The following is a 12,559-nucleotide window of genomic DNA, read 5'->3' on the forward strand; positions in this document are numbered from 1 at the left end:
CTCTCTTGGCTTTTGTTGTTGTGCCACCTTGAGGTTTACATTTCGGTCCCTTAATACCCCCCAGCCTCTCTCCTGCAGGGCTTTTTAAAGGGTCACTTCACCCAAATGAAGAGTAAAACATTGAACATGCACTCCCCCACCTGTAGCTACCTGTACACTCAGGAGACGTCCCTTCAACTTCCCCTTTAATCTTCTAAACTTACATTTCCCCCATTTCTGATTCACTAAAAGCTTTTAATTGAAACGTTTTAGTAGATAGTAAATTATTTCGAAGTTTCAGCTTCCTTATCGATGCAGCGGCTGAGCTTCCCGCGCATGCGCCGAGCCCGTCACGACTCTGTGCGCTGCTGCGGCTGCTGCAGGTGCAAACATGGCGATGAAGGCGCTCAGAGGGATGGTGAACGGGGCCATGAGCGAGCTCTCCTCGGCCGTCAGCGGGAACAAACCTACGGCGGCGGCTCCTGCTTCCACGGCCGCGTCCCGGGAGCAGGTGATGGCCGTGAGCCGGGATTACATCTCCCAGCCCCGCCTCAGTGAGTCCCTCTGTAACCCGCACAGCAGAATGTAACGTGCTGCAGAGTCTGATTGTTTTTAAAGAGGTGTGCGTCATTTTAAAGCTATTAAACTAGATTAAAGTCATTAAAGTTCGGTACGCGCAAAATAAGGCTGTTTATTCTCAGTGATTTTGTGTGTTCACAGAATTAGAGCTGAAACAATGTGTTAACTGTGTTGTGCTCAACTAACTGCAAATGAATCTGCAGTTCTCAGATGTAAATATTCTCAGTTTGAACTGAGCTGTAATATTTAAATGAACCTTTAGTGTTTTTTTACTTTAACACTGGACAGAAAAAGATTTAACGCTGCAAACTTCAGTTTTCTTCCTGCATTTTTCACAGTTTTCTGACATTTTAGAGCGTAACTTGTTCATGTGAAGGATCCTTTTTGAAGCTCAGGCTGCTGACAGTGTGTGGGCCTCAGTGATATAAAAATATAACCACTCTGCAGCTCCCTGCTGCTCCTGCTGCTCCTGCCAGAGGCTCGCTCACAAATAATGTGATGAGTTGCATCACGAGTGTTAAATTACACCCATTAGTCTGAGACAAAGCTGCGAGAGAGCGGTTATCTTCTTGATGAATCGCTGTATTGTTGCTCTTTGAATGTTGATTAAATAATGAAAAATGTCCATCACAGATTCTTAGGCTCAGAGTGACGTCTTTAAATGTCCAGATCCTAAAAATATTCAACGAACTGGGATATTAAAGAAACTAATCTAGCTCTTAAGAATCTGCAGGCCTGCTCTCTGCTGATGTTTGGTTTGTATGAACCGTCTCAGAGCTCTGACGTCCTGCTTTCTGCATCCCCAGCCTATAAAACTGTGTCTGGAGTCAACGGTCCTCTGGTGATTCTGGATCAGGTGAAGGTAAGAGCGACCAAACATCTCAGATCAGTCACCTTTTTCCTTTCTTAACAGAGAGTTGTAGAATTTAAAGGTGAACTCTGGTATGTTTAAATCTGGCTCCTATCTTTCCTACAAACAGTCTGAACGTCTCCAGTAGATGTGTTCATCCTAAGTGTGTGACATGACAGAAAGGATCCCTACAGAGATAGACCTTTTTGTTACAGAGGAAGATGATTGTTTTAACCACACACAGACGTTACATCGCTCTCTGCACACACACCAGACTCCATAAGGTAAGGTAAGGTAAACTTTATTATCCCCGAGGGGCAATTCTTTTTACAGCCAGCAGGACAAAAAAACACAAACAGACAAACACAGTCACACAGTACACAGTAATCACAAGTAAAAACACATGCTACATGATCTCGTTGAGGAGTCTGATGGTGGCAGGAACAAATGAGTTTTTAAGGCGGTTAGTCCTACACCCCGGCAGTGCATACCAGCGCCCAGATGGCAACAGCTTGTATGCCGCAAAAAGCGGATGGGTGCAATCGGCTAAGATAGCCTGTGCCTTTATTGTGGCTCTGGCTCTGTATAAAAAAGATAGGTCATTAAGACTAACGCCAGCAATTTTACTGCACACTTTCACAATGTTCTCCAACCTTTTCCTATTTTTAAGAGAAAGAGACCCAAACCAACAGATACAAGAAAAACAGGGATTTAAGCTCGCAGAACAAGGTAGCTGCTGAACTACAAATGCCCATATTGATGAGTTTTTTTGTATTGCAGTGTGATGCACATATTTTGTTGAATCTGAACCAACCCTAAAAAAAACCAAGAGTCACAAAACACAGACACAAACAAGCTAACAGAGCGATGCAGCAGCAGAGCAGCAGCTGCTGTGTCTGTGTTCTTAAATGACTGTTTTTCTGAATGGAGTCTGGTGTGTGTGCAGAGAGCGATGTAACGTCTGTGTGTGGTTAAAACAATCATCTTCCTCTGTAACAAAAAGGTCTATCTCTGTAGGGATCCTTTCTGTCATGTTGTCACACACTTAGAAGAACAATCTGAGCCTGTTAGTGGAAATAACAAGAACTTTTAGTGGACGACCTTTCTGCCGAAACAGGTGCATCGTTATGAACACCTACAGAGATGCCCAACATGCCTTATAATAACCCCACATTCCTGACACTTCATCTAAAGCTTCATCTCACTTCATCTACAGCAGGACATGTTATTGTATTATTGTAATGTATGTATAACACATATCTCTTGTAATTAACTCCTGGGCTCCTTCTTTCCCACAGTTTCCTCGGTACGCAGAGATCGTCCATCTCACGCTGCCTGATGGAACCAAGAGGAGCGGACAGGTGCTGGAGGTCACCGGATCCAAAGCTGTGGTTCAGGTGCTCTTATTTCTACACCTGCTGGATGGACTGACATAAAATATACATACGCACTGGGTCCCCATCAACTGTAATTGCACCTTTCCCACTGGTGCATTAAACAGATAATAGACATTTACACATAACGAATGCATGCACCCCAGAGTTAATGACATGACATATGCACAGTGTAGATGATGCTCATCTTCTCTTCTCCGCTCCGCCCCCTGCAGGTGTTTGAGGGAACTTCAGGTATCGATGCCAAGAAGACGAGCTGTGAGTTCACAGGAGACATCTTACGGACGCCGGTCTCTGAGGACATGTTAGGTACGAAACACAGCACAGTGACATGTCACATCCACTGAGGTGCAGCCTTACATGAGTCACCAGTGACTGTTGTTTGTACTGTAATTAAAATCCTTAAGGCAGACATGTTTAACTCATAAATCCAGTAACATGTTAGTGTGTGTGCAGGTCGTGTGTTTAATGGATCTGGGAAACCCATCGACAGAGGACCGGCCGTTCTGGCTGAAGACTTCCTGGACATCATGGGTATGCTGACTGTTTCTGCTCTGACGTCAGTGTTGGGCTCGTGTAGAAACAACACCTTCCTTACACACTTTACATGAAAACATCCAACTGAATGTTTTTACGCTCCAGGTCAGCCGATAAACCCCCAGTGTCGCATCTACCCCGAGGAGATGATCCAGACCGGAATATCTGCCATCGACGGCATGAACAGCATCGCCAGAGGGCAGAAAATCCCCATCTTCTCTGCTGCAGGGCTCCCGCACAACGAGGTACACACACACACACACACAGACACACACAGACACACACACACACACAGACACATAAAGATGCTGATTTATCACGTGTGTCTCTTCCCGTTACTTTGCTTGATTTCATTCACTTAAAAAGCCCCGGAGACGTTTTCTCTCTAAACTAAAGCTTCGTATAAGTTGAGAAGTATTCAGATCCTGAACTCATCATTATCTCCTCCATCAATCGACTGATTGTTCAGTAAACCGTTTCTCCGTCTCCTTCCTCCTCTCGTCAGATCGCGGCTCAGATCTGTCGGCAGGCCGGTCTGGTGAAGAAGTCGAAGGACGTGATGGACTACAGCGAGGACAACTTTGCCATCGTGTTTGCTGCCATGGGGGTGACAACTGTTGCTTATTTTTCAGGAACAATTTCACAATCTTTGCCGGTGCAGACGGATCTGTAAGAGCAACTTAACGTGCCTTTTTTGATCTGATCACGCCTTCTCCAAAAAAATTAATCTTGATATGTTGGGCTGAAGAAAGGATCGAGAAAGTACGACGCGTATCAGGGCCACTGTAAAACATAACAATGGAGCTGGAGGAGAAGAGCAATACGCCCAGAAAAAACTAGAATATTCTGAGATTAAAGTCGTAAATTTGAGAGAAAAAAATGTAATTTCTTCTTAGAAAATAACTTGCATATTCATGAGATTACAAAGTCATAACTTTGCAAGAACAGAACTAGTAACATCGTGTTTATAGGAACCTTTTTGAGCCCTCTGATTCACCTGTATGGCTCGGAGGTCGGAGCAGATTCAGCCTCTCTGCACACAAGAAGCAGACTGAGCGACCCTCTGCTGCAGAAACACACGTTTCTCTGCTGCCTGTTTGCCCCAGGGGTGACATCACACATGACAGTTACCCTACGACCTCATGACGGGGACTAACAGGAAACAAACCTGCATTACAGACAGAAACTACAAGACTACTTTGAATCAGTTTGGCTGAACAATGAAAGATTCTCACACTCACGTTTGATTTTCTTTCTTCATTGGTTTTAAGGATTCTTCTAGTTTTGATCTGAAAGAAAAACCTGAGTGTAAATCAAACAGTCTATCACACTATAAGTCTATCACACTTTTTTACACTGTGAGGAGATGGCAGGTGATGATTTGCTGTAAAGAAAATGTGCCAAAGTTTGATGAAACGTCGTTGTTCTGCCTGTTTTCAGCAGAGGCTCTTTTAATTGCACCTTTTCTATGGCGCAAGTCTGCAGCATTATCGTCACCTGTTGATTATTATATGTGCACAACAGTAGTGGATGGAAATGAGGATATATATATATATATATATATATATATGTAATAGATTGTCTTGTTCTTGTCGACAGGTGAACATGGAGACGGCTCGGTTCTTTAAGTCTGACTTTGAGGAGAATGGCTCGATGGACAACGTCTGCTTGTTCCTCAACCTGGCCAACGACCCCACGTACGACCTTTTATCATCATTTAAAAATACATGAATTTCAGTCATTTGCTATTGATTAAAATATAGATCGACACTCAAACTGAACGATGATAAAGTCACACATCAATCAATCAATCAATCAATCAAATTTTATTTGTATAGCGCCAAATCATAACCAGAGTTATCTCGAGACACTTTACAGACAGAGCAGGTCTAGACCGACTCTTTATGTTATTTAAAGAGAGGCCCAACATGAATCACCATGAGTAGCACTTAGCAACATTCGGCACATTGGCAGAAAAACTTCCTTTAACAGGCAGAAACCTCGAGCAGAACCAGACTCATGTTGAACATCTGGAGAGACTGGATGGGCCGAACATGGGACAGAAGGAGATGCAGGATAGAGACAGGCAGAGAGAGAAACAACAACATATGTTCTTGTTAAACAACAACAGACACATACTGATGGTTACAATGCCAATAATAGTGGTAGACTAGGGTGAAGTTTAGCTAAATAAATACATAAATAAATTAGCGAGAGAAGCAGAGTAATGATAAAGGCTGAGGTAATCGTAACTGTAACAGTTGAAGTCAACAGGTCTACTATTAGCATTAGCAGCAACAATAATGATACTATGGGGAAGGCTGATCACATCAAACCCTTCCAAGTGAAAAAACATTTTGTTGTGTTTTTAGGATTAATTTGAGTTCTTCCGTTGATTCTGTGGAGAAGCTCATATCAGCCGTGTTGAACAGGGCTCAGATAGATTTGGCACACAACAGATGTCTTACTAACTGCCTTGTAAAACCTTCTTTCTTGCAGCATCGAGCGAATCATCACGCCTCGTTTGGCTCTGACATCAGCCGAGTATCTGGCCTATCAGTGCGAGAAACACGTCCTCGTCATCCTCACAGACATGAGCTCGTACGCCGAGGCTCTGCGAGAGGTCGGACGCCGTTTCTGTGCTTTTAATCTGAAAGGACAACAGGAAATTGTGCACTTACTGACCTGTGTGCAACTAATCTAAACTCAGGTGTCTGCAGCCAGAGAGGAAGTGCCGGGCCGGCGAGGTTTCCCCGGTTACATGTACACAGATTTGGCCACCATCTACGAGAGGGCGGGGAGAGTGGAGGGACGTAACGGCTCCATCACACAGATCCCCATCCTCACCATGCCCAATGATGGTACACACACTCACAAGCAAGCTCATAATGCTAATGCTAATGCACATGCTAGTGCTGTTGTTACAGTGTGTCCTTGTGTCTCTCAGATATCACTCATCCCATTCCTGACCTGACGGGTTACATCACTGAGGGACAGATCTACGTGGACAGACAGCTTCACAACAGACAGGTGAAGAAGAGCAGCGTCTCTCAGACACGTGTAGATCCTGTGGAAATCCTGACGGGACCTGCTTTATGCTCAAAGTCTGTCAAGTTAACACAGATACCTGTGTCCTAATGACAAGGATAAGCACTCAGTGAAGAAACCCCTCCCCTCGCTGCCTCATCCCAGTACTACAGACTAAGGACCCGACTGCGACACCGCGGTCCAGACTAAGGACCCGACTGCGACACCGCGGTCCAGACTAAGGACCCGACTGCGACACAGCGGTCCAGACTAAGGACCCGACTGCGACACCGCGGTCCAGACTAAGGACCCGACTGCGACACCGCGGTCCAGACTAAGGACCCGACTGCGACACAGCGGTCCAGACTAAGGACCCGACTGCGACACAGCGGTCCAGACTAAGGACCCGACTGCGACACAGCGGTCCAGACTAAGGACCCGACTGCGACACAGCGGTCCAGACTAAGGACCCGACCTTGAGTTGACTTATGGTTTTGACTTCGGTCTCGTCTTTGAACCTGACTTTGGTCTTTGCATGAGACATGCGTTGGCACCTATTAGTCTTGCATTGGGACCTGACTGGGGACTTGTTGGACTTGACTTTGCTTTGAACCTGACTTGGTCATGTTTGGTTTGATTTGGGATCTGACTTGACACTTGTTAAACTTGACGTAGGATCTGACTTGATACCTGCTGAACTTGACTTCTAGACTTGTTGATCTTGACTTGTCACTAGTTTTAAATATCTTTCAGAAGTCTCTGCTGCGGTTTTTGCAGAACTTGTACGCCCCCTGGTGGTTCTCCAGTGTTACAGACTTTTTAAACCACATCTTAGCATTGTTCTGTAAAGAAGGAGAAGGAGAAGCACGGGATCCTGTTTGTCCTCCTCACATCTCACTGATCTTTTCTTCTTCTGTGGTTTCAGATCTACCCTCCCATCAACGTGCTGCCGTCTCTCTCTCGTCTGATGAAGTCCGCCATCGGAGAGGGAATGACCCGCAGAGACCACTCTGATGTCTCCAACCAGCTCGTGAGCTCACACACACACTTCCTGCTTCTTACTGCACTTACCACCTGTACCTTTAAACTCTGAAAATGTGTGTGTGTGTGTGTGTGTGTGTGTGTGTGTGTAGTATGCGTGTTATGCCATAGGGAAGGACGTGCAGGCGATGAAGGCGGTGGTGGGCGAGGAGGCTCTGACAGCGGACGACCTGCTCTATCTGGAGTTCCTCTCCAAGTTTGAGAAAAACTTCATCTCCCAAGGTGCAGTGGGGCAGATCACTCAAAGTAGCTGTGTCTACAACTTATACAACTAGTTAATAATGGATGAGACAACTCAGTGAATGAATCGACAAACATTGTATTTGTTTAAAGGGTTGTTGTGTGTGTAAAACAGCCGAGGAGTAAATAACTGATGATCCTCGTGTGTGTGTGCGTGCAGGCGCGTACGAGAACAGGAGTGTGTTTGAGACTCTGGACATCGGATGGCAGCTGATGAGGATTTTCCCCAAAGAGATGCTGAAGAGGATCCCTCAGAGCACCTTGGCCGAGTTTTACCCCCGAGAGGCCAAACATTAAGCCCTCACACCCGTCTGTATCTCCACCACACGGCTGCTTCCATCAGTGAACATTCACTGCGTACGTACAGTAACGTGACGTGATGCTGTGACCGTTAAATACTCGTGACTTTCATGTGGCCTTGAACGCACCATTCCTGCTTTAAAAACCAGAAACACACGGAGGGAAAAACAGTCAGTGTTTGTTTACAGTGTGAATGTAAAGAGTGTAGATGGAGGGAATAATGTCTTTAACTCTTTTATGAAAATATGGATCACTGAGTCATATAGTCAGAAAACGATGCGACACAAAGCCAGAAACAAAGTAAACAATCCTAATAACTTCCACACGCAGGTTTTCTGACCTGCACGACAACCAAAAACGCCCGAAGAAGCCAATAAAGCATTTATACTTCAGTCTTCTGTAGAATTCACAGTAAGAATAATTATAAGTCAGTTTTGCTTTCAGTGTGGAGATTAAGTTAGCAACATTAAAGGGTTAGCTGTAGCTTTCACTGTATCGTAAAAACAACGTCCTGAGGTCGAATTAAAAATGTTCAAACCAAACCCCATTCCAAAAACAGTCATTTTAAAGTCGTGTTCTTGTTGTCTCACAGACAGACCTGACAAAGCATGACCTCAGCCTCTCTACAACCCTGCCTCCTGATGTAGTTCTCTCAGCATCCTCTCAGCCTGTTTATTGTCATTAAATCTCAGTAACATCTGTTTGTTGTGGCTTCATAGCGCTGTAGTGAGACAGATCTCAGCCCACCTGTGACTTGCTAGATACAGTGAAACTGCCACTCAGCGCAGACAGATGGACGGGCGCTTAATAATAAATATTTAATTCTTAGCAAAAAAGTGTTTTTCCAACATGTCAAACGATTCCTTTGGAGGGACCCTGTTTCTGACACGAGTTGCACTAAGGAGGAAAGTTTCATGAGCGGATCCAAAGACTGCTAGCAAGCTAACATGTTTGTAACCAATGCAGATTTCTAAATGTTCATTAAAGCAGCTTAACAAGAGCTCAGATCTTAAGGATACACGCGGTGTGAAAACGCTGAACGTAAAGCAGACTTGTTGGTTTACAAGAAGACTTTAAAATGCACCTTTAACAGCAGCTGTTTTCTGTCCTCTCGTTTAAAGTGACATCCTGTTTATTCTCTATAAAATACTAACTTTCAGTTACAAAGAATTGATGTTACTTTTGAAAAGACATTAACTATTAATTATTTTTCTTCAAACTGTAATAAAAGCTTTTAAGTCCTGTACATATGAAGCATATCAGCCTCATGAAGAACAAAAGTCTTCAGCCCACAGTCGGTGTAAGAATAGACGGCTCGCTGTGTGTTCAGGAGTAAAGCTTTACCTGCAGTGTGTCCGCCTGAACACTGCAGCTAATGAAGAAGTCTCACCTGAGTGGACTTAAGAGTTTGACGACAGGTGTGCACATATTAAAGTGTTCTCATTTGGCCTTCAGCACACATTTCCTGTCCTTGAACGCACCATCAGACTGTGACACTCTGACAGACTCGTGTACTGCCATCAGGTACAGGCCTTTCTGCACTTAGCTTTGATGCAGCCTTTCAAGAAGCCATGAAATTATATGACAGCATTGTAGTGGTGAAGAAGCTGTTTAAGAGAAATGTCCTTTAATTCCTTTTTCTGCACGTTGATGTCTTTAGCTTTGTTTTATTGTAGTGAGAGAAGTGATTATTCTGTTTCATGTTTCCTGTTTAACTTTGGTGTCTTTCCTCTCTGAACAGATCGGCCTTCAATGTCTTTAAAATGTGTACTTCTGTTTGAACAGTGTGCATGTCGACTAAATATTCACCTGGCTGCATGCATGGCTGTTAAATGTTTCCTGTTGGTGCCTCATGTAACAAATGAAGTAAAAGCTGCTGTCTCTCATTATTTCATTACTCAGGTTTGATGTTGCGTGTGAAACAGTGAAACAGGCTCCATGTCAAATCTGAATATTAGATTTCAACCTTTTAAAGTGACAGGAATCAGCATTTTTAGCCATGCTAGCAAACACTTGGTATGGTCAGTTTTAATCAGTATGTTTGTTAGCATGCTAACAGGCTAAACTAATGTGGTAAACACTATACACCTTCCAAAAATAGCATGTTAGCATTGTTATTAGTAAGCAACCGTAGCCTGTATGGAAAAAATGGACATAGCCTGCAAAGATGAAGTGAAGCCAACAATGAAGTCCCTTAAACCTGCATTCTTTCTAGTGTCCAGCAGGGGGCGACTCCATTGGTTGGACTCACACTTAGTATTGCAACCAATGGAGTATTGGTCGCAATACTAAGTGTGATCCTATAGAAGTCTATGAGAAAGTGCTCCTCCTCCTCTCCTGATGTATTCCCTCAGTAAACATGTTCCTAATGAGTTTATGGTCTCAGTCTCTAGTTTCAAGTCTTCTTCAGCACAGCATGATGTTCATTTAGTCACTGACGCTCCCATTGAGAGTCACACAGACCAGGAAGAGGGGAGGAGTTAGGGCGGGGCTACCTGTGATTGACAGGTCGCTAAGGAAACCTGAAAGATGTCTTGTGCAGAGTTCGGTTGTACTGAAAGCCTCTCTGGAGCCAGCTGACCTTTTTTCTGTAAGTATTTTCACTAGCTTAAATTAGCATCACAATTAATATCATAGTTGTGTATTTCATTAACATAACTTAGCGTTTGCTAACCCCTCGCTCCTCTCGTCTAAATACAGTCAGACCTGGCTAAAAAACCAACAAACCAACAACAGTAGAAGTGATACTAGTAGAAGTACTTTTGCTCTTTGAACTACTTGTACCCCAGCTCACACTTTCTATCCAAGTGGGGCTGAAAATAACTAAAATAAATAAGTACTTTGTTTTTTAAAATCTGTTCTTATACTCGAGTAGTTTTCATCACAAATGTCATTTTCTACAGTCCAAGCTGCGGTCTTTACAAAGTATAAAAAACATGAAATAGTCCTGCTGCTCAACTCAACCCACGCCCACTGATTTTGAAAGAACAACAGCCAATGAGGAAACTCCCAAAACCCGACCGACCGTCAAACTAACCTTAGTTTATCACCACGCGAGCACGTGAAGTGCTGCAGATCAAACGCATCCCTAGTGTTGCGTGATCAACAGGTCAACGCATGCATGCCGGGCCGGGCTAAATGCTACAGTGCTAAAAGCGGAGTGGTCACAGAAAGACGGAGAGGCTGAGTTTGTGAATGAACAATCACAGAAGATTCACCTGGAGCAGACGGAGGAGGACTTCCGGTACGCATGACGTTCATACATACAGGTGAGCAACAACAAACACTGACGTCAGCAGCCATGGTGATCTTTAAGATGTGTGTTAAATGAGTTTATATTTCGTGTTGGCACATTGAAGTGTTGTGGAGTAATGTTGCTTGTTGCTCCTTCATGTCGTCTTTATTTATTGTTGGTTATTTTTGTCTAATTGTTGAGTTTTGTCTCTTTTCTGGTTACTTCTTAAGTTAACACAGAAATCACGTTTTTGTAGAAATGGAATGTAGCCTCATCAGAGCTCACGTTGCTGATGTTTCTCCGTTGGTGTGTATATGATGTGAACAAATTATTTTGAGACCGGATTGTAATTCAAAATGACGATTGAAGTAACGTAAGTTTACTTTAAACCTGGAACAAAACTGAGTAACAACAATGGGTTTAGAGGTATTTTATATCCAGAGAATAAAAGATCATTTGTCTTGATTCATTAAACATAAAAAGTTACGTCCTGAGCGGGTCTCACGTGCTGTTGCTCGTAACTCTGTTCATTTTAAAGTGTATATTTGGCGAGTGTTGTGTTCAGTGTCTGGATCAGGAGAACGACACAAATGTGATTTAATTTACATTTAATTAAAGTTTGAGTTTAATAAGTTTATAAAAGCTGCAGATTCTCAGTGGAGCAAGAAATCACAGTGCAGTTCTGTGAGTGACCACAGGGAGGAGCTGTTGGTCCGTGTGTGTTCCCTGCTTAAGCTTCCCCTCCACAGTTTTCTCGTCTCTGTGTGATCCAATAATAAAATTAGAGGTTGAGAAATTTCACATGAGTCAGTGCATCTCTGAAAATACCAGCAGGTCACACATCAGAGTCCAACTGGGAGTCAGAGACGGTGAAGTGTCTGATACAGAACACTGCTTCAGATTACAGAGGAGCTTTATGAAGGCTGCGCTGCGACACCGTCTGTGGACTGTCCACCTTCCCGTCCACCTGTCTACGTGTGCTTCTACCTGCCCGTCTACCTGTGCATCCATACGTTTTTCTACCTCATTTGTCCACCTGTCCGCTCAACCTTCTACTTCTCCCTTTACCAGCTTGTTCACCTGTGTGGCTACTTTCTTTCTACCTGTCCCGGCACCTGCCTGTCTACTTGTTAATTCATTTGTCTCTTAAGTCGACTGCTCACCTTATTGTCCACCTGCCTGTCTACCTGCTTGTCTTCCTTCTCTGTTCATCTGTCCGCCCATCCGCCTGCCCTCCCTTATGTCCACCTGTCTGTCCCAATATCTGCCTGTTTACCTGTCTGTCCCTTCTCTCCTCCACCTGTCTTCCCACCTCATTTAAAATAATTTATCATCTTCACCTTTAGTCTCCTTCTGACCTCTTTTCTGTCCTTCCCT

At 43.9% G+C, this 12,559-nt stretch overlaps 1 protein-coding gene across 1 annotated transcript; it reads left to right on the top strand.

Moving 5' to 3' along the window:
• The first annotated feature begins 370 nt into the window (after positions 1-370).
• On the top strand, positions 371-9,836 carry atp6v1b2 (ATPase H+ transporting V1 subunit B2). The gene is made up of 14 exons (XM_069673084.1): positions 371-533; positions 1,365-1,420; positions 2,707-2,805; positions 3,018-3,111; positions 3,259-3,336; positions 3,445-3,584; positions 3,845-3,946; positions 4,939-5,036; positions 5,839-5,962; positions 6,050-6,200; positions 6,287-6,369; positions 7,292-7,396; positions 7,500-7,629; positions 7,808-9,836. Exons 1-14 carry the CDS (start codon positions 371-373, stop codon positions 7,942-7,944), a joined length of 1,560 nt encoding a protein of 519 aa, XP_069529185.1. The 3' UTR covers positions 7,945-9,836.
• The last annotated feature ends 2,723 nt before the right edge of the window (positions 9,837-12,559 follow it).

This window comes from Semicossyphus pulcher, unplaced genomic scaffold, assembly GCF_022749685.1.
Source record: "Semicossyphus pulcher isolate SPU_LCO1_2020_fin unplaced genomic scaffold, fSemPul1.0.p SCAF_22, whole genome shotgun sequence".
NCBI lineage: Eukaryota > Metazoa > Chordata > Actinopteri > Labriformes > Labridae > Semicossyphus > Semicossyphus pulcher.

Coding starts and splice junctions, on each gene's coding strand:
- atp6v1b2 (XM_069673084.1), top strand. CDS start 371: ATGGCGATGAAGGCGCTCAGAGGGATGGTGAACGGGGCCATGAGCGAG. Junction 3,947..4,938: donor TCGTGTTTGCTGCCATGGGG/GTGACAACTGTT, acceptor TCTTGTCGACAG/GTGAACATGGAGACGGCTCG. Junction 6,201..6,286: donor CCTCACCATGCCCAATGATG/GTACACACACTC, acceptor TGTGTCTCTCAG/ATATCACTCATCCCATTCCT.